The sequence below is a fragment of the Ailuropoda melanoleuca genome, chromosome 11, assembly GCF_002007445.2.
Source record: "Ailuropoda melanoleuca isolate Jingjing chromosome 11, ASM200744v2, whole genome shotgun sequence".
Lineage (NCBI taxonomy): Eukaryota > Metazoa > Chordata > Mammalia > Carnivora > Ursidae > Ailuropoda > Ailuropoda melanoleuca.
Genome location: NC_048228.1, coordinates 57,174,086 through 57,196,942, shown reverse-complemented (window position 1 = coordinate 57,196,942; position 22,857 = coordinate 57,174,086). Strand labels below are relative to the sequence as shown.

At 36.3% G+C, this 22,857-nt stretch overlaps 1 protein-coding gene across 1 annotated transcript in view; it reads right to left on the bottom strand.

Moving 5' to 3' along the window:
- The window catches only part of LOC100484715 (transmembrane protease serine 11C-like), a 64,485-nt gene extending 49,630 nt beyond the window's left edge, over positions 1 to 14,855 (bottom strand). Inside the window, 2 exon segments of the mRNA XM_034671698.1 lie at positions 5,890 to 6,008; positions 14,800 to 14,855. Coding sequence (XP_034527589.1) covers positions 5,890 to 6,008; positions 14,800 to 14,855 — 175 coding nt within the window.
- Between the last annotated feature and the right edge of the window lie 8,002 nt (positions 14,856 to 22,857).

Below are 22,857 nucleotides of genomic sequence, written 5' to 3'. Positions count from 1 at the left end.
TGTAGACAGCAAATGGATGGGTCATCTCTTTTTATCCAATCTGCAACCCTGTGGCATTTTATGGGAGCATTTGGGCCATTCACATTGAGAGTGATCATTGAGAGATGATTTTAATGATGTCATGTTGCCTGTGAAGTCTTTGTTTCTATAGATTGCAAATTTCTGTTCTGTAGCACTCTTTGGGCCTTTTTACTTTTATAGAACCCCCCTTAATACCTCATGTAGGGCTGGTTTGGTGGTTACGAATTCCTTCAGCTTCTGCCGATCCTGAAAGGTCCTTATCTCTCCATCAGTTCTGAATGACAGCCTTGCTGGATAAAGGATTCTTGGCTGCATGTTCTTCTCAGATAGAGCTTTGAAAATACCCTGCCAACCCTTCCTAGCCTGCCAGGTCTCTGTAGACAGGTCTGACATTATTCTGATATTTTCCCCTCTGTACATAAGGATTTTCTTCCCCCTGGCCACTTTCAATACTGTATCCTTGGATTTAATTTTTGCGAATTGCACTATGACTTGACGTGGTATACGTCTGTTCTCATTGACCTTGGGAGGGGTCCCCTCTGCTTCTTGGACATGAATGCTTGTTTCCTTTGCCAGATTAGGAAAGTTCTCAGCTACAGTTTGTTCAAATATCTCTTGTAGACCTCTCTCTTTCTCCCCCCTGCCTTGGGGATGCCGATGATTCTCACATTGGAATGTTTCATTGAGTCAGTAATCTCCCGTAATCTACATTCTTGAGATTGGATTTTTTTGAGGCAAGTTTCTGTTTTAACTTTCCCTTCTACCATCCCATCCTCCAGTTCACTGATTCGTTCTTCTGCCTCATTTATCCTGGCCGTCAGAGTGTCTAGCTTAGACTGCATTTGATTCATAGCATTTTTAATTTCTGCAAGACTCACTCTCATTTCTGCCCTTAGGGATTCTATATTCTCGTTAATATTTTCATTAATAGTTTTTTCAAGCCTACACATCATCTTGACCATTGTTACTCTGAACTCCATTTCTGACAATTTGGTTATATCCATATCCATCAATTTTGTGGGAGAGGCCACGGACTCATTATCTTTTCTTTGCTGGGAGGGATTTCTCCTTCTCGTCATTCTGATGAGGAGAGATTGCGGGGATGCCCAGAGCCCAAGTTATTGACCAGGACACAGACAGTGTGCACTTGTTTTATAGGGACCTTAGGGATGTCGGCTTCTTGATTTTTCAGCCTGCCTTCTGGGGGAGGGGCCTGCCACGTTGATATTCAGGCAACCCTGTTTGGGTAGAGTTGCCCCATCCCCTGCGAGGGGGGATGGGAATGGGCACAATGTGAGCCGGTATTTCTGGGCTNCGGTATTTCCGGGCTTTTTTTCTCTGGCAGCTTTCCCTGGTGGTTTTCTGTGCCTCTTCTGAGAGTCAGAGCAGCAGTGGCCGTATCCTAGCCTCTGTCTCAGAACAGAGAGATTGCAGTCTGCTCTCCACTGAGCTCTCTTGGCCACTTTAACTCTGTTTCTGTCAGTGCTTCTAAAAACCCTGCAGCATCCTGGGATGTGCGCCACACAGCCTGTGTCCCAGCCCTCACTTCCAGGGCCAGTGGGTATCTGTCCTTAGTGCTTCTAACACCGCCAGCCGCCCCAGGTTCCCACGCGCGCTCCCAAGCTCTCAGTTTCAGTCTAGTTCGAGTGTGCGCTCTGGCGCTCTGGTTTTCAGTTTGGATGCACCCGCTCCCGAGCTCCTGGTTTTATTCCGGTTCCAGTGAGCGCTCTGGAGCTCTGATTTTCCGTCTGGTCACGCGCGTTCCCGGGCTTACGGTCTGAGTCTGCTCTCTCATGGGTGCCCACGAGTCCGGCCCACTCCCCAGTGCGAGTGGCTACCGCTTCCCGGCGCCTGAGCGAAGCGGCTCCCTCCCCCTTCTGTTTATCTTCCGATATTTGTGCGTGAATTCACGGCTCCCCACTTTGTACCTCAATACTCAGTGCTGGAGATGTTCATTTGTAGAGATCCAGATGTATCTTCCTGTGTCTCAGGCTGATTCCGTGGGTGTTCAGGGTGGTCTGGTAGATATCCAGCTCGACTCAGGACCAGCTGAGAAAGGGTCCCCTACTCCTCCGCCATCTTTTCTCCTCCTTGCAGAAGGTGGTTGCTTTTCTGTTCATAGAGTTTCTGCTACTCTTTTCTTGGTTCTCCAGTTGTGTTCATAGGTATTCAGAATGGTTTGGTAGCTCTCTAGCTGACTTCCTGGGACCAGACGAACTTTAGGTCTCCTGCTCCTCCGCCATCTTGGAACGCCCCTACTTACTTCCACATGTGGAATTTTAAACCCCTCACCATGTGTGCCCTTTCCCACAGAGTCTGTTCTGGGTGGGAACATCAATGTTTTAATTAAGTACTCCTGGTGATCCTAAGGTGAGGCCAGGGTTAAGTATGAAGGGCCTGGAGTATATTTCTGAGAGTTGAGTTCAGCCTTTAGTTCAAGGGGAGATAGCAGACTGTTTTACATGTATTTGGTGGGGGCAGGTCAGTGCAACCTATATTTTCCATGCTGTAGCAGAATTTTGGGGCATCTGTGGGAAGGGAAGTTCCCTGAAGACAGGGAAAGAGAGACTCAAAATTTGGCTTCCATGCAGGAGCTTCTTGTTTCTGAATCTCTCCTGAGACAAAGGATCCAGGAGGGTGGACTTTCTAGCATTTCAAGGCCCTTCTATCTGTGACTGTGGTGGTAGCTGGTTGGGGGTCTATGCCAAAGCCTTTAAAGGAATATTCTCAAGATGCGGATGTGATTTCTCTACATAATCTCACCTAAGGAAGAAACCCAGAGAAGAACAGGAAGGAGCAGAAATGGAAGGTTCTCAGGTAAATGTTTCCAGGGTCAGAGGGTGTCCATTTTTCTTCCTGCAAAGCCATGGTTTTAGAACGAGCAGACATTTTCTTTTGTACCTCTGGTGTTCCTGCCTACCAAATTTATTTCAAGTACTTTTTTTGTAGGTTTTTTTTGGTAGTTTTTTTTCACAACAGATTCGAGTAGTTGTAATAGAGATTATAATGGCACACCAAGAGGAAAATATTTACTTTTTGGCCCTTTACAGGAGAAGTGTGATGCCTGTGCTAGAGATGCTGAGCATTTTTAGCACAAGACTAGTGTGATGTTCTGGAAACTCCCCTCCATCACTGCTCTTCCTCCATTATGGCACCTGGCCTACCACCTGCCTTTGAATACATAGTAGTCACCCAGTGAACGCTTGTTGCATTGAATCTCCCTCCCCTCCCCTCCCCTTCCCCCCTCGATCTATTTTCTACCTATTTATCTGTCTGCTAAGAAGTTAACCAAATAGAAAACACAACATAATCATCATATAGAGTCATGTGAAACAGAAAAACGTAGGTATCCTGGAGGGAATGTTTGCACAGTGCTTTGGTTTTTCTAGCCGTCTTAATCACTGGCTTACGTGACAGGGTAATTATCGTGAGGACATGGCTCGCTGCTCTCAGGTTTGGAGTCTGGTGTAGTGAACTAGGAAATCTTCAAATGGTACTGAAAGCTTCATCAAAGGAGGAGCATCATAAGGCTGCCTCTCTATATGATGCCAAAGCATTTGGATAAAAAGCATAATATTTGGTTCAACAGATTGAGATTTGGTTTATTTAGTGGCAAATATGTAGATTTCCTAAAAGGACCTTTCTGATTCATTTAATGCTTTAGTTCATACAAGATATTGTGGCATCAGGTATGTAGCCTTAAGGTGAAAAACCAATGACTTTTATAAAGATGAGCCCTATCAAATACTCTCGGGAGGTTCCAGTCTTGTTCCCACAGGTTTACTGTGACTTGAGAAAACTGACATTCTTAACAAAACTTACTTATCCTGATGCAGAAGTATTAAATTTGGGATTTTTTTTCTTTTTAAGAAGTTTTTAAGTTGCTAAAGTTTATAATTTCTGGGAAACAGGTATTACTATGAGTAATTCTAGGAGTGAGTTCTTAAATATATTAGAACTCATATTAATTTCCATATGGGTAGTTTCTTCTAGGCCCACTAAACATATCTGTATAAAATATTGCTTTAGAATAAACTGCAAGTGGTGATTACACACAAACACACACATATAAACTGATATTTCAAACAAGTCCATTTTTATAGTATGTAACCATAAAAAAATTTGGTTTTAAATTCTTTAGTAACAAATAGTATTATGGTCATTATAAACCACAAAACATGCTCTCAATTCAGAAATTAAAATACCCAAGATCTATTTATTAATCGAAATGTGAACATGTTTTAAAGCTAGGACTTTTTTTCCCCTCCCTCTTCCCAAGCCCTTTACTCACCCAGTCCTGCTATTCTTCCTTTTCTACTTCATTAACTGCATTTGGACTCCTCTAGGTCCTTACTTGAATGGTTAAGAATTTGGCATCTAGCTTTAGTGCTCTAGGAACTTAGTACATATTAAAAACCAATTTCTTTCTAGGTTTTCCTGAAATTGGTTTCTTTTTCAAAGTCCATCAGTCAGCTTGACATGAGGGGGAAAAACATGTATTCTTCACATATTGGGGAGGTTGTAGTAGTATAAAAAATTTATGGTACACCTATGTCCAAAGATAACCTCTTAAAATATCTTTTCTTCTTTACAGTGTCTGGCACTTTTATTCTTTTGATGAAAGGCAGCAGGTTCTGTGTCTATATCTTGAGTGATCACTCTTATTCAAAGATTTATGGGCATGTGCCATGACTATGACTTTTGGTCTGGCAGTGGTAGCAGCTGGCATTACAATCTACCTAATGATTGTGTTCACACAGTCTGTGCATAGGAAGGGTGTGCATGGAAGACGAAGAATAACAGTATAAATAGTTTCTGGGGAGATGGCCTCTTTACTCCACTGTGTAAAAATCTGTCTTTATGGAAATTATTTTCCTCTTATAAACTGGAATGGTCGTTAACTTAGCTAGACAGCTTTTTTTCTAAATGTATTTTTTCAGAAAATACTACTATGTTCTAAAGCATTGTTTCCCAATTTATGAGCCATGAATTTTATAGAACAGGGGCATGGTGACAGCAGAAGATGCTTCTAGGGAACAATATTTATGTATACACTAGGCATTGTTCTAGACTTAAAAAGTGATGATTCTTATACACATATGTATTACTGATTTTCAAACATAGGTAGATGTAGTTAATTAAATACAAGTTAATTTAAATATTTACTAAATTTATAGTTGTCTTTATTTTCTTATTCAACAAAGTATTCTCTTGTGGGAATGTAGAAATATTTTTTTCTTATAAAAAGGCCCTCATTCTTGAAAAGGTTAGAATATAGTGGGTTAAAGAAAGTGACAAGAATAGCACATGGCAAATTTGGCCCAAGTGCTATTTTTAAGAAAGATTGATCTTGAGGAACCCATATTTTTTTTGTATTTTATGCAAAATATATAAAAAATTTGTATTTGTAGATTTCATCCCTCAATAGTAGGGACTATTCTAGTTTTTAGGAAGAATTTTATGAGAAGAAAACTTTACATGGAGAAAAAATTATAGGCTTTGAAACAAAAAATCTTAGCTTAGAATCCCATATTCTGGGCTTTTATATTTGTTAACTTATTGATTATCTCTTCAAAAAGTTACAAGTTCAGCAAAAGCAGGAAATATGGCTTATTAATCAACATATTCCCAGAACCCAAATCTTTAGCAGGAATTAAAAAAAGAGTTCACCAAATACTGGATTTAGAATGCCCTAAGACAAAGATCACTAAAGAAGCTTGCAGTCAATATTATTAACCTTAAGAAATTCTCTCTGCTATATAATCTTGTCTGACTTCTTTCCTGCCCCATTCTCAAAATTCTTCATTTTCCCAATAATAGAATCAATAATTCTGTGTGATTAGAAAGTCAGACACAATGAGTACTTACCATAAGTGACAAAATAAACAATGAGTCCAATGATTACTGCAGCAATAACCAGCATTAAGATACCTAGGGTAATCTTTCCACATGTTGTGAGTTTCATTTTTGTATTTGACTCTGTCTCTCTGAGCAGAAAGAACAGGAAATCAAGTGTTAATATGAGCAAGGTATAGGACACTCTCAGAAATAAATATAGATGATATGAAGTATAAAATGAATTATTTTACATTATGGATTCAATGGACTGATGAGGTTGGAAAACAACATGTAGAACTAGTAAATGTAATATTTGGTCTGCTTATTTTTCAGCACATATGAATAATATTAAAATTAAAATTCATTCATTTAGCAAATACTTATAGATGTTTTACTATGGTCTAGGCACAGTAGTAGGAACAGAGATCTCTTTCCTTATGGAGATTACATTTTACTGAAGGGAGATAGCAAACAAAGTATAATTAATAAACAATATATATAGATGTATATAATTAATAAATAAGATATATAACTGGTAAAAAGATTTAAGTGCATAGGAAAAGTAGAGCTAGGTAAAGATCAGAAATGTGGGAGTGTGTGTGAGATGATGGTAGCAGGATATGATGTTAAATAGGGTGGTTAGTTTAGACCTATTGAGAAGGTAAAATCTGAGAGACTTGAAAAAGGTGATTTTGTTGGCCATACAGGTATCTGGAATGTCCCAGGCAGATGGAACAACTCCACAAAGGCCATGAGGGAGAGGTATGCCTAGAAGGGCATGTTAGGAAGGCAGTGTACTGAAGCAATGAATGAGGAGAACAGTAATAAGGCAGGAATTATGAAAGGTACCAAGGCCTTGGTCATACAGGGCTCTGTGGGTCATTGTAATAATTTCAGCTTTTTCTCTGAGTGAAATGTGAGTTTTGGGGGGCTTTGGGCAGAACACTATGATGATCTGATCTAATTTTTAAATGGGATCTCCCTGACTGCTTTGTGGAAAGTAAATTAATAGAGGGCAAAGGCAGAAGCAGAACCACAAGATAGGAAATGATTATAATAATTCAAGCACAAGATGATGTTGATTTGGACCAGAGTGGCAGAGGTAGAGGAAATGAAATGGGTTTGAATTTGGATACGTTTTAACCATAGAGTTGGTAGGGTAGAGTCTGAGATAGTAATATAAATTTGGCATTCTTCAATGTATAGATTAGGATCTGAGACTAGAATAGATTATCAGGGGAGTAAGTATAGATAGAGAAGACCAGGATATGGTTGCTGGAGCACTCCCATATTAAGGGATTAGGAAGAGGAGGAAGACCAAACAAAGGAGAGTGAGAAGGAGCAACTAGTAAAGGTAGGAGGAAAGCAAGAGAAAGTGGTGTCCTGGAAACCGATAGAAGTGTATCAGGGATAAGAAAGGGAAACAACTGTGTCAAATGTTGCTGATAGCTCAAGATAAGCAAATGAGCATTGAAAATTGACCACTGGATTAGCATTATAGAAGTAATTGATGACCTTGATGCAAGAAGTTTTAGGAGTGGCAGGGGAAGAGATGGTTAGAGATGGTTTCAAAGAGAATGGAAGTAGAGGGACCCGAGACAGTGACCACTGACCATTGTTTCAAAGATTTTGCTGAACAAAAGTAATAAAGAAATGAGACTATACATGGTGAAGGAATGGGATCAAGAGAAATTTTATAATAGAATAGTTTAATAAACCTTCATATATCCATCACATAGATTTAAGAGCAGTCAACACCTTATAATATTTATTTATTTTTTTGAAACATTTTAAAGTAGTTGCAAAAAAATAATTGGGTCATGAAATTCACCCCTAAATATTTTATTTTCCCTCTAAAAATAAGGATATTAAAAAATATGACCATTGTAATACCTAATGAAATTACTGATAATTCCTGAACAGCCTCTATTGCCAAATTCATATTCAAATATCTCTAGTTGTCCTCAATTATCTTCTACAATATTTTTTGTTGTTGAGCAGAAGTCAAATAAAAATCTTCACATTGCATTTGGTTGTTATACTTCTTATCTTTTAAAATCTAGAACAGGGGCGCCTGGGTGGCTCAGTTGTTAAGCGTCTGCCTTCAGCACAGGGCCTGATCCCAGCGTTCTGGGATCAAGCCCCATGTCAGGCTCCTCCACTGGGGGCCTGCTTCTTCCTCTCCCACTCCCCCTGCTTGTGTTCCCTCTCTCACTGGCTGTCTCTCTCTCTGTCAAATAAATAAAATAAAATCTTAAAAAAAATAAAATCTAGAACAGCTTCAATACTCTGCCCTCATTTAAAAATTTTTCATGACATTGATTTATTAAAGGTACTGGGTCAGTTGTCTTCAGGAGACAGAGGAAGAGGTGAAGTTTGTGTATTTGTGTTTCAAAATTTTTTAATGAAATGTTTTATTTTGTGACAATTAGACTCACATATTGCAAGAAATAATACAGAGGGATCTCTGGTATATTTTACCCAGTTTTCCCCAATGGTAACAAATTGCAAAACTATAGTACAGTATCATAATTGGGATATTTATAGTGATATGGCCAAGATACCTAACATGTCCATCACAAGAGTCCCTCATGGTTTTATTTTTGTTTGTTTGTTTGTAGCCCCATCTACTTGCCTTCAGTCCCCTTACCCTCCCTAACCTCCTGGCACCACTAGTCTCTTCTTTTCTATAATTTTGTCATTTCAAGAAGGTTATATAATTGGAATCCTACAATATGCAACTTTTTAGATTTTGCTTTTTTTTTTCACTCAGCAAAATTCCCTGGCGATTCATTCAGATTGTTGCATATATCCATAATTATTTTAATTTTTTCCCAAAAATTGCTGATAGATGTACTAACCCTTTCTTAGACATGTCACTTGCAAATATCTTCTCTTATTCCATAGGCTGTCTTTTAGTTTTGTTGTTTGTTTCCTTTGCTGTACAGAAGCTTTTTATTTCAATGTAGTCCCAACAGTTTATTTTTGCTTTTGTTTCCCTTGCCTCAGGGGACTTATATAGAAAAACATTGCTATGGCCAATGTCAGAGACATTACTGCTTGTTCTCTCTTCTAGGATTTTTATGGTTTTAGGTCTCACATTTAGGTCCTTAATCCATTTTGAGTTTATTTTGTGTATGGGGTAAGAAAATGGTCCAGTTTCATTCTCTTGGATGTAGCTGTCCAGTTTTCCCAATACTATTTGTGGAACAGACTGTCTTTTTTCCCATTGGATATTCTTGCTTCCTTTATCAATGATTAAATGACAATATAATTGTAACTTTATTTCTGGGCTTTCTATTCTGTTCTATTGATCTATGTGTCTATTTTTGTACCATAATATTTTGATTACTACAGCTTTATAGTACATTTGAAATCTGGGATTATGATACCTCCAGTTTTGCTCTTTCTCAAGATTGCTTTGGCTATTCAGGGTCTTTTTGTTTCCACACAAATTTTAGGATTATTTGTTCTAGTTTGTGAAAAATGCTGTTAATATTTTGATAGGAATTGCATTAAATTTGTAGATTGCTTTGGGTAGTATGGACATTTTAACAATAGTTGTTCTCGAAATCCATGAACGCTTACTATCTTTCCATTTCTTTGTGTCATCTTCAATTTCTTTTATCGATTGATCTTTTATAGCTTTCGGAGTACGGGTCTTTCACCTCCTTGGTTAAGTTTATTCCTAGGTATCTTATTATTTTTGGTGCAGTTATAAATGGCCTATATTGTTATTTTGAAGTGAGTTTCTTGTAGACAACATATGGTTGGGTTATATTTTTATTTTTATTTTTTATTTTTTTTTATTTTTTTTTTTTAAAGATTTTATTTCTTTATTTGTCAGAGATAGAGACAGCCAGTGAGAGCAGGAACACAAGCAGGGGGAGTGGGAGAGGAAGAAACAGGTTCCTAGCGGAGGAGCCTGATGTGGGGCTCGATCCCGTAACACCGGGATCACGCCCTGAGCCGAAGGCAGACGCTTAACCGCTGTGCCACCCAGGCGCCCCGGGTTATATTTTTAAATCCATTTTGTTAATATCTGTCTTTTACAGGTGTGTCTAGACAATTTACATTAGTGTAATTATGAGTATTTTAGGGCTCAAGTCTGCCTTTCAAATACCTTAACCAAAACATCTTTAAGAAGCTCTGGGAGATTATTCATCATTATTCATAGACTCATGGGATTGTTAGAGGCATGCAATGACATACACAGTTTGGAAACAAAGACAGAGTAAGAGAATAACAATAAAAGCGTTTAGAATAAACTATCATATTACTTATGAGTTTGGAGCCTACTTTATTCCAACATATCTATGTTTCAATATTGTTAAATGTTTTTCTTTGGAGCACACAAAATGTGGGTGGAAGAAATGCCTCTTTACAAGTTTAAGTAATTTATTGTATTCATGTTTATTAAGCATTTTCTATTTGCAAGACATTGTGCTAGGCAAGGGGTATAAAATGATGGACAAGATCACTAATAAATATAGACTGCAAGAACTGTAAAATATTAGTTTTGCTTTATATATTTTTATACTATATTATTATACTTGTTTGCAAGTATACTGGTAGTACTAGTTTGGGCTACCATAACAAATACCACAGACTGAGTGGCTTCAACAACAGAAATTTATTTTCTCACAGTTCTGGAGTCTAGAAGTCTGAGATAAAGGTGTTGGCAGGTTTGGTTTCTTCTGAGGCCTCTCTCCTTGGCTTATAGATGACTGTTTTTCTCCTATGTCTTCACATAGTCTTCCCTCTGTACATATCTGTGTCCTTATTTTCTTTCTTTCTTTCTTCTTTTTTTCTGGCTTAAACAACACAATTTATTTTCTCACAGTTCTAGAGGCCAGAAGGCTGAGATCAGTGTTGGCAAGGTTGGTTTCTCCTGAAGTTTCCCTCCTTCACTTGTAGATGGCCACAGTTTTCACATGGCCTTCCCTCTGTCTATGTCTGTGTCCAAATTTCCTCTTCTTATAAGGACACCAGCCACACTGGATTGGGCCTACTTTAATGACTTCCTTATCATTTGATTATCTCTCTAGAGACACTATCTCCAAATACAGTCAGATTCTGAGGCTACCAGGGGTTAGGGTTTTGACATATGAATTTTGAAGGGACAAAACTCAGTCAGTAACATTTTTTTAGATTATATTATATACTTGATATTATATTTTATGTTGTATATACAATATACCCATATGTACAACATTCCATGTATGCTTGTATGTTTGTGTATACGTATGTTTCATATATCCATATCAATATACATTGAAATGACCATACTAAATATTGATTAGTTTGAAATACCTACATTTGTTTGATTTTTGTTTGAAAATGGAATCAAATACCTATTAAAAATTTATTTTTAGTTACTTAATAGTCATTCCCTGAATAAATGATACTCCCTAAAGAGCTAATATTAATTGGATATCCAATGCAGGTGAAATTTTCAAGTCTTATGTTTTTAGAAATTTCATTTTACTTAAAAACCACTTTGACTATTTAAATATATTCCAAATTATGTTTTCATCTTGCACATAAAAATTAATATCTTAATAATTCTATGAAAGTAGGATGCCCATGAACATTTTTGGTTCATAATAAAATAAAAATCCCCAAAAGACACTTCACTATGAAAAGTGTTTTCCTCTAAATATTTACAATCTGACCAACTCACTGAGTCTAAAAGAGTGTTTAAAATTTGGGGGAAAAATAAATGACTAAATTATATGGTAAAACCCTGGTAACTTAAATTCCTGTTATCCTAAAGCAGCCTTTTCTGCACCCTAATATATATGCCTGTATATTTTACTCAGTACAGCTTGCCATGGAATAAGCCTCAATGAAAACGTGATGATTGTAGTATGAAATTGGTGACAAAATTTTGGAGTATGTTTTTTATTCATCTCAACTGTGTCCTTCTAATAGATTGAACTATCTAAAAAAATGCTGCGTTTGTAGGTTAAAAAACTTGAATATTGGTAATTCTACAATAATCCACCCTGTAGGAACACAGATACACTTTATTGTTTCCTCTTGTCATAAGTGGATATAAAAATGATTCTTGTAAACAAGAATTTGCTTAATAGGAAGATTAACTTCAATCTTCCCTCCAGGAGAAAGTTCCTTGGAACTGGAAGGAACTTTGCAACTCACCCATTCTGTTTTCCTAATTTTAAGAGGACATGAAGGACAATATTTTCTCTTCAGGACCTTTCAAACCTAGGAAAGATAAGCATTCTAGGCAGAGATTTGTTCTTTGGTTATTATCAGCATATTTAGGGTTTGAGATAAGATTAGGATTCTTATCTGATCTCTAGAAGGAAAATTAAATTGAGTAGGCCACTCTAACGTGTAACTCTTACTTATCTTACAACCAAACTCTTGATTTGCAAATGTAAAACTTTGGTTAATGCATAAAAATTAATTTTAAAGGCAAATGAACTAAGTTTTTCTGTCATTCTTACCTCAGTTTTCCAAGATGCAGATGTCCTTCTTACTTGCAAACTGTTTTATTGATTTGGAAGGTAGTTTCCCCTGTGCGTGTGTGTGTATACATGTGTGCACATGTGTGCACACGCATGTGCATGTGTATGTATTCCTGATTTCAAAAGGAAAATTAAACTTTGTCAATATTCAGTTCTTTAAAAAATTCCTCTAAAAGCAATGCCAGACATCTAAATTCCATTTCCCAAAGTATTATTATGTGGAATGTTGGTTGAAAATAGACTACTTATTTGACAGAAACTTGGTGGTGGGTGTAGTTAACATGAACAATAGAAAAACTTGCTTTGTTTTCAGCAACATGCCTTAATTTTTTCAAATTGTTTTATTTATTCACCAAGTATATCCTGAAGCCATTCAGGTGCAACAATAAAATGGTAATGATATTGAGGATTATTTAGTGATTTTAGAAAAAAGTGGCTTTCTGGTGAGTTGTACTTTTTATTCTTTGAATGGATGAAACCAGAGTCTGTCCACATATTATTTCTCACATACTGTTTATGGAGCACAAGGAGTCGAGTGACTTAACATGGACATAAAAACATGTTAGAGCCAAGATAAAACATTTTTATTAGACTTTTTGTTAATTCATAAGGATTAACAGTAACAATTTGGAAAATATTTCTGGGATTCTCTTATAGCTAATTAAGCTAAATATTAACGTGAATATGTAAAGTGACTGATTATTAAAGCTGTTTATTGTGAAGTTATTCAGCACAATGTATTAAACTGTTCACCTAGAATCTAGATGTTGACAAGATACAGCAACCAGAAAATTTGTCTGAAGATTTTATTAAAAATATGGGCCAGGCTCAGTGGGTTTATCAAGGCATTCATTTTGTTGGAGTGCTCAGAAACACCATCATGTGTATGTGAGCATTTCATCTTTGTCTTATTTTGATTAGCTTAAGAATCAAAACATAAAAATTATTTGTTCATCTGTGTACCATGGAAAAACTCAGCATGTTTGTTTGACTTTCAGGCCAACTGCTATCTGAGCATATGGCACAGCTAATGGGAAGAAATGAAATCCCCTATTCTTGTTTCCAACTGAAATTTTATTTTTTTAAAAACTTTTTTCCTTTTCACAAATATTTTTTTTCCAACTAAAATTTTAAATCACACCACTAAAAATGTCTAGCAGTGAAGCATTGTGGTGTTTCAAAAATTAAAAATTAAGACTTAAACTTTTGTCTACCACATCCTAAAGGTAAAGAACATATTGTGAACATAAATATTAATGTCTCTATTGTCAGCATACATCATTAGAAATAGATACAAAAAACTATCTTGTATGCTTTCGATTTTCAAAATGAAATTCTTTTTTTTTTAATGATTTTTTATTATATTATGTTAGCCACCATACAGTACATCCCCGGTTTCCAATGTAAAGTTCGATGATTCATTAGTTGCATATAACACCCAGTGCACCATGCAACACGTGCCCTCCTTACTACCCATCACCGGTCTATCCCATTCCCCCACCCCCCTCCCCTCTGAGGCCCTCAGTTTGTTTCTCATAGTCCATAGTCTCTCATGTTTCATTCCCCCTTCTGATTACCCCCCCTTTCTTTATCCCTTTCTTCCCCTACCGATCATCCTAGTTCTTATGTTCCATAGATGAGAGAAATCATATGATAATTGTCTTTCTCTGCTTGACTTATTTCACTTAGCATTATCTCCTCCAGTGCCGTCCATGTTGCAGCAAATGTTGAGAATTCGTTCTTTCTGATAGCTGAGTAATATTCCATTGTATATATGGACCACAGCTTCTTAATCCAGTCATCTGTTGAAGGGCATCTCGGCTCCTTCCATGATTTCGCTATTGTGGACAATGCTGCTATGAACATTGGGGTGCATATGGCCCTTCTCTTCACTACATCTGTCTCTTTGGGGTAAACACCCAGTAGTGTAATGGCTGGGTCCTAGGGTAGCTCAATTTTTAAAATTCTTTTTAAGAGTAAAATGCCCCAATATTACTTCAGCAGTTTCAGCATACTTTTCATGAATGCTTTAATTTTGCTGGAAAGATTTCTCACAAAAATTAACAAACCAGATTCTAATGATTAATATTTATCAATGTTAATCATTCTTGTTTTTCTTTTATTTGAGATATATATTGCTCCNCATGGGCAAAAGCATAGAGTCTGGAATGCTCAAATATAATTAAGATGGAAATTTTTAAAGAATGCAAATATATCTTTCTGATCAAGGTCCTATTAATAACTGATAGAAGAACTACCATTATGGTTCTTTTTTTTTTATGAAAATTGTTATATTTAATGAAAATTGTTTTTCATTATTTTTTATGAAAATTGTTATATTTAAGTATTTTAAAATACAAATGAAATTAACTAATTTGATCCCTTCAGAGACTTTCCCTGAGGAGCAATGGGAAGCCCTCCTGCCTCCCAGCTGCCTTCAGCCTACCTGTTCTGCAGTGATGACCATGCGTGCTGTCTCTGAGGAGACTGTCCCTTTGCCATCTTCTCCTCGAGTGCTGTGTGACACCGTCACTCGCCACCTATTTAGCTTACGAAATTCTGTGATTTTTATGTGTTTTATGATAATGATAATACTTAGCACTCATATAACTCCTCCTCTTCAAAGCGCTTTCTGAACACTTACTAATTAATTTTATATTAGAAAGACATGTGCTCCATAAATAAAAAATAATCTTATGAACCAAGTGGAGGCAAAATTTAAAACTCTCATTTGTTGTGACTGAGGAAGCAATTGGGTCACCTGGCTTGCAAAGGATAGTGAGTCTTTTCTCAGTTTTGCATTTTGTGAATTTGGAGACAAGTGGCTGCTCCTCTCACTTTCTAGAAACCACTTCCAAAGATTGTGGCAATTTCTTTATTGTTTTTTGGTGGAAGGCCAATGGCTCCCCAAGTTCTAACCCTCCTTTAGGATCTGAATGCTCTCCAATTTATAATTGTCTTCAGCCTCCTTCAACCCATATATCATCCTCTCATGAATTTCTCCATGAAATTTTTACTGCTGTCCTAATACTGGCACCCATTAAAATTTTTTTTGTATGTGCCCTGAAATTTAAAGGGTGCTGCTTTTTATTAAATATATATATATGGGTTTAACCAGTAATCTTTAAAGTTTTGGATAGCATTCTTGTTCTTAGCAGCCAATTTAGATATTGGTGTGGAGGTTAGATAGGATACATCCTAACGTTTAGCCATCTGGAAGAGAAAGAACTTGCCAGAGGCCAGGGACCAGCAGTAAGGAAGAATCTAGTTATTTTGGGAGAGAAGTCTTCCTTGGTTAACCTTATTAGATGATCAAGTAGAATCATTGTTCTACCTATGCTACCCCCTTTCTTCCCAAACATGTAAAGGGAAAGATAATCAGAGAAATTATATTTGCATTAGAACGAAAAAGAACCATAATGGTAGTTCTTCTATCAGTTATTAATAGGACCTTGATCAGAAAGATATATTTGCATTCTTTAAAAATTTCCATCTTAATTATATTTGAGCATTCCAGACTCTATGCTTTTGCCCATGTCTTCAAAATATCCAGTATGTTCTCACTCTCATTTGTCTTTGTAAATTCTACTCATTCTTTTTTTTTTTTTTAAGATTTATTTATTATTTGAGAGAGACAGTGGGGAGGAAGGACAGAGGGAAAGAATCTCCAGCAGAGTCTCCACTGAGTGCAGAGCCCAACATGAGGCTTTATCTCATGACCCTGAGATCATGATCTGAGCTGAAACCAAGAGTTGGACACTCAACCAACTAAGCCACTCAGGTGCCCCAATCTTAATCATTTTTTTACAGTTAGCTCAATCCTTACTTTTTCCATGTGGACATCTCAAAATAACCTGCTTTATCATCTGAAGCTCACAAACTCCTGGGATCTTGAACCTTGCTGAGTTGCTTGTGCCATCATGGTAGTTAAGCCCTTAAGTAGAGAGACTTCATGATGTATTGAGGAGGAGAGAACCTGAAGTAATTTTGCTTAGTTTGGTGGTGACTGAGAGTAGTGGGGACAGTGGACCATTTATTCTATGCCTCTAGGAAGTGTGCTGAAAATGTGAGAAAGCTGGTTGACCTGTTGGAAACTGTGACAGCAGCTAGCAGAATGATTTGTTAAGTCTGAATCAGAGATATAAATGGGAACCCAGACCTCTGAGAGGACAGGTGAGGAGGGCTAATAATGCTTGCAGCTCTGATGGGGCAATGTGCCTCTCTGGAGACGATAGTCTGGATAATGATGACTGTAGGTCAGCCCCCTAGCCTGAATCCTTTGACACTATGTAAGCTATAATGCCTGGAACTTAGATAATGGGAAAGAATATGGTAACTTGCCTGAGAAAACCCCAAACTATCTGGAAAAACCCTGGATTGACCAAATCTACCAAGAATAGAGTATATAGTTACCACCATTAGGCAGAATGGGACTTGAAAGAGACATAATTAAGAAAACTACTTTTGGTGGGGGGCATACTTCAGTTTATCACAAGGAAATATATCAGCTAGAGTAGCAAGTTTGAGTGTAAACTTTAAAATTGAGGCAGCTTTTAAGTTATACAGAAAAGAGGTTTTCAGAAAATTTTTTGTTTTTAAAGAGAGAGATATTTAGAAGTATTAAGGAAAGACATAGGATAGTAGCTCTAAGAAATTATATAGAACAAAGATGCCATAGAAAGAGGTTATAAGGAAGTTACAGCTCTAAGTTTCCTTTTAAATTCCATAATTTTATATGTCTGAACTTGTCTTCCCTATATATCTAACATTCATGATAATGTATACTAGAGCACTTTAAAAAACTAAAAGTTTTTTTTTCATGTTACAACTCTAAGTGTCCACTTTAAAAGCTATTGTTAAAAATAACCAACTATAGGATTGAAATGAGAAAGGTTTAAAAACTAATTTTAAAACAGTATTAATTGCTACAATGACATATAAACTAAGTGAAAACTCAAAATCTTTTGGTAATTACCATGAAGCAACATAAAATGATGTTAAAGATAAAATATAAAGTGAATAAGGCAGAATACAAAGTAATTTTGTATTAATGTTAGAGGAGATCACGGAGAGGATGAGACTGAGGGTTGACCCTGGAGCAGAGTCAGCAATCAGAGGCTCCTTATCCCTCCCGCATCCTTGCACCATAACTTCTGTCCACGGTTCCCACAGTGGGAGCCATATTCAAGGTTGCAGCCTTGAGAGAACAATGTGTTGAAACTTTCTGGACAGAATATGTGGCTGAACCCCGTTAATGCCTCTATGTAAACTGTTAAGATTCCGGCCTGTGGTGTAGAGATCTACTCTGGACCAGGTGCCTAAGACAAACCTCATATGTAAGTTCCCTTGCTTCTTAGAACTGCCATCCACCAGTCTGGAGTACTGCCATCCACTGTTCTAGAGTGGTTTGCCTCTTCCTTCTCTCGTTTTGTGCCCTCTGCGTATAGGGGCCAGTTTGCGAATCAACAATTATGATTACAAACCAAGTAAAATTATATATATGTTTAGAAGAAAACTAGAAAAGAATAGTGAAAATTGATATAATTGTCAGTGTCACTTTTTTAAAGATTTTAATTCCTTCCCATTTTTTTTTTAAGATTTATTTATTCTAGAGAGAGAGAGCACAGGCATGAGTGCATTCCATCTACTATGAGAAGAAATGCAATTTTCCCTTTAACTGTCATTGAATTTTAACTTTCATTCCATTCAATCCTTTGGCAAGCATTCACTGAAGGTCTGTTATCTGTTGTGCATCATGATGGGAATTCTGAGATAAAAGTCAACTGCATTTTAATTTATTGAAAATTTAAATCCCAAGAGGACTTTGTGGAAAGTTTGTGTATGTGTGTTGCATGATTGTGTAAATTTCGTGAGAAAGCTATGACCTAAACTGGTCATGAGGTCAATTGCTATATATTTTTGTCTTCTCAGTCCCAATGATTATATCATTCAATGTTATTGAATTCCATAAGAAACCTAATTTGTAAATGCACATACACAAAGCTTGCTTTTTTAAATGTTTAAAACTTACCTGAGCAATTAAAATCCAGTATGTCAAAATGTAGGATCCTATTGAACTTTTCCATATGTACATACATAATTGAAAATATATACTCACATATTGGTAAATATTTTCTTTTAGTTGATGTATAATTTCTAGTTTGCTTAACACAAACATTATCCTGAAGAATAGTCTCATAGTTTGTAGGCCCTCTATTTCTTATTCCTTCATTTCTTTGCCTTATTTACTGAATCTTTTTATTTGGTCCACTTTTAAATTATTTAGAAATTTTCAATTTTATGCTTAAAATTTAAGAACATATTTTAGAGCAACATAATAAAAATCTCTTTTTTTGGAGGCAGGGTAAAAGAATCCCTCTAATTAGAGAGCTTTTTTTCATGAGAGCGTTATTCTTATTTTCTTAATGTTGCCACTGAGGAGGGTCCTACAACTATATGTCTCTATACTTGCATTTATCCCCCAGATCATATGAAACTCTGAAGAAATGAAAAGTCACACTTGTCTCCTGTTCTCTAGAATTGGAGAAGAAGAAAGGAAGTCTTCATTTCAACCTCTGCCATGGGTAAGTATTACTGTAAAATTAAGGACATTTCATGCTGTGACCCATGTTTCCTAAGCAAGGTTTTGGGGGAAAAATGAAGTTACAGGGACTTTATATAAAACAAGTTTGACAAGTCTATATAAAAAATTTCTAGAGAAGGGATTGTGAAATCTTCAGAGTTTTAGAAAAGGAAAGTTTTCTTGTCCTGATAAGTGCTACAAACGAAATAGGATTTCTTTTTTTTATCAGAATAATAAAATTAGATAGACTTTAACATCTGGACAATAATGTTAAAGCTTTTTTTTTTTGCAATTGGTTTAAGTAGGTGGTATAAACATATTTTTGGAACAAGTGTTGATTTTTAAAAAAATCTTTATTGCTTATGATTTTAACAGTTCTTTAAAATTTATATCTTATTAAATTGCTCTGACTCTCAAAAGTAGAGAGAAAGTGATATATTTAAGGTTGAAAAGAAACAGGGTTGCATCCTAAGCCTGTTCAGTACAAACAAAATGTCAGTGAAATCACCCCATGAAAAAGGCATAAATCATAAGAAGAGGAGCAAAAGCAGGATTTTTCAGGTGGCCTAAGATAAATACGAGTATGAGTGGTATTAAGTCAGGACAGCATTAAAACTAGAAAAGAAGTTTAGGAATTACAGATAGTATGTGATTCAGTCAACCCTATGTGCAGAGAAAGATACAGTCATTTGAAACTATAGTAGAACTCTATTTATAGCTGACTTACCTGAAGCCCAGAAGCTTTTACCAATACCCCTCATACCTTCATCCTATGTTCCCTCTCAGCATCTCTTTTCATCACACTGATACGTGTGCAAGCTTTAGTTTTCTTTCTCTTAGAAGGGGGAGTTTATTGGAGGCAGTGCCCAGAGGAAGTTCAAGGGAAGCATCAGGTCCCTGGGACTGTCATCTCTCAGAGTTAGAGGAGCCAAAGCCCAAAACAGAACATTTTATTATAATGAGGAGTTTGGTGAAATGTTAAGGAAGAGATGATTAATAAAAACTGAATAAAATGTTCAAGAGCCATTTCTTGAGACTTTGGACCCCATCAGAATCGTCTGTTAGGAAAACGTGTGACACAGGTTTTGGGGAAGACTGAGAAGCCACTTTTTCTGCCCTGCACTGACATCTCCATCATTCCCGAGTAGAATTTTAGGAAATCTCCAGAGATGGTAGCATTTGTGGCCTGGATGTGAAGATAGGTGTCATCGTGGTGAGGCTTATGAGTGGCTTCGTGGGCGCTGTGGGCATATTTGAGCCTGGGAAAGAAAGGAAAGCAGACCAGCTCTTATGCAGTGCTTACAGATGGAAGCAGCATGGTTCTAAAAGGAGGCATATGTGTTGTACCATCACACTGAGAGTGTGACTGTGTCTAGAAAGACATGAGGAAGAGCATAAAGAAATTTGCCAAACCATCTGAGTGTCATGATTTGAATTAGAGCCAGTGTGTATTTGTTGATAATAAGAGATGTGACTACATAATAACTTTTGAAAATCTAGATTATCAAATATGGTGACCCTCGTAATGCAGAGGGCACGAGTGAAAACATGACTATCATTATAATGAGGAGGAAATCGTGTTTAGATAGTTTGCTTGGTCCACTGTCACACATTATTTTCCAAAAAATTCCTGGGAAAAAAATGAATTTTTGCTTCTATGGTTTCCATTTATCACATGCAAATATCCCCACTGAAGTAGAATAGTTAGGAAATATTTGTAAATTCTAGATTAAAATAAATTTTCTTAGGTAAAGCGTAACTTCAAAATTGGTCAAGTGAAGAGACTGTGAATACATTTGTTTAACTGGGGTAACCCAACAAATCTGCAGATGTGGGAGTATCCTAACAAAACTGTCAGTAAAAACAGATATCCTTATGAAACCGTTATCTGGAGCAAGTTTTAACAGAATACAGGACTTTTTGGATAATCCATAGGCTTTAGTAGCAGGGTAGGCCTAAAATGTTATGACCACAGTTAAATGCGTTTGTATTAGAATTCGGAGAAATTGTCTCCACTTCATAGATTCTACCCAAATGAGTTTTATAATCATATAACTAGAGCTCACTTCATAATATTGAAGGTATGCTTTATTTTCATAAAAGAAAGTGATCCTGAAGGTATTTTTATGAGAACTTACTTTTTCCCCTACTAACTTAAGGAAAGCCCTTTGCCTGATCTGTGTGTGTAGAAAGAGAGGTTTAATGTTCGTTGCACTTAATGAGGACATGTAGATGATTGGTAACAAGAGCGTGTGAGCTTTGAAGCTTTCGCACTTTAATTTTTCCTCATCAGGTTTTGTCTGGCATTCTGAAAAGGAGTTCAGTGCAATCTGTTTTAAAAAGAGATGACCTTTATTTAATTACCCAGCCAGACAGGAGGAACTGAAGGCTTTCACCTAATAGGATTGAAAATTGCAAATGTAAGAGTATTTTGCACTTTCTGCTAAAGAGGGGCATAACCTTTTTGAGTGTGATTAGATCTTTAGAAAAAGACATCTTGCTTAAAATAAGGATTAATATAAAATAGGTTTTTAAAATGTATAGCTGGTTGTGAAATAAATTACTTGGTTGTATGACTTCAGAGCAAAAATTCCCACTTAAAAATTTCTTTTTGGCTCAGAGTTAGTCTATTTTTAAATCTTTTCTCTTAGTAAGTTTTCATGTGATTTATTATCATGTTCAGTTTACTTGAAGTAAAACCCTGTAAAGTAGGGAAAATCATTTTTGAAGCCTCGCAGATAAGGAAATGGAAACAGTGCCTATGGTCCACCATGGTCCTTCAATAGACCATTGTGAGTGGAGGAATAGTATAAATGACTGCTGAGAGGTGGTGGACGAGGACGGAGAGCTTTGGTCTGAGTCAGAGAACCAGGAACTGAGCTATCTGCTGTCATTTCCTACTGTGTGGGCTTGGTCACTTCAATTAACATCTGAAATTTCACCTGGAGTTCAAACAACTTTTTTAAGGAACATGCTTGCTTCTTCAACTAAATGTGACTATTAGATCATATTATGAGTCAAGTTTATTTCCTCATACTTTCCTTTTCTAAAAATAACAATATATAAAAATGTCTGATAATGTGAAAATCCTAACCGATGCTAGACCATAGTAGTTAGACTAATAGTATCATTGTTGTTTACCAAATTTTCCTTTATATCGTTGTCATCTAAAATGTATCTATAAGGTTCTGACATCATGTTAAAACTTCTCTTCAGTGTGGACGCCTGCAAACCTACTTTTAAGAATTATAAGTCTATGATAGTTTAGAAAGCTACATTAAATAGGTTTAGGCAAAATTCTGACATTTTCCCTGCTATGAGTCCAAACATCTAAATATCTAGTAATATCCAAGGACTTTACTGAATTTATCTTTTCTGAGCATATGTTAGTGTCTTAAAGTCATAGATTTGGCCAATAGATTTGATAGTTTTCTTCCTCTGTTATGAATCAAGTAAAGAAACAGCTAATAGGAAACCCTGGTTTTTTTGACTAGTAAAACCAAAACGGGAAAATAAATTACTATAGTCATAAAAATGGAAATGTTTAAAATATTAAAGGACGCTTATTTCAAGACTTTTTGTATCAGATCACTGCAAATGATAAAGGCTATAAAATGCTAGTCCTGATTTTGTAACCCTTTTAGAGAGGGACTGAAAATGGGAAGGCAGAAAATTACCAGCAAAGAAAACTTACGGTCACTGAATCCGTAAGTACTTTTCCAAAGACTGTCACAAGTATTCTATTTACAAACACACACACACACACACACACACACACACACACAAATTCAGTCTTTTCTACTTAAAATTTGTTTACTTTTTTATTATTGCAAGTATAATTATTTTACAATCTCTGAATCATTTGAGCTTGTCTCTTGCTACAACATGGGATTATATACATCTTTTTTACCCTCAAACTTA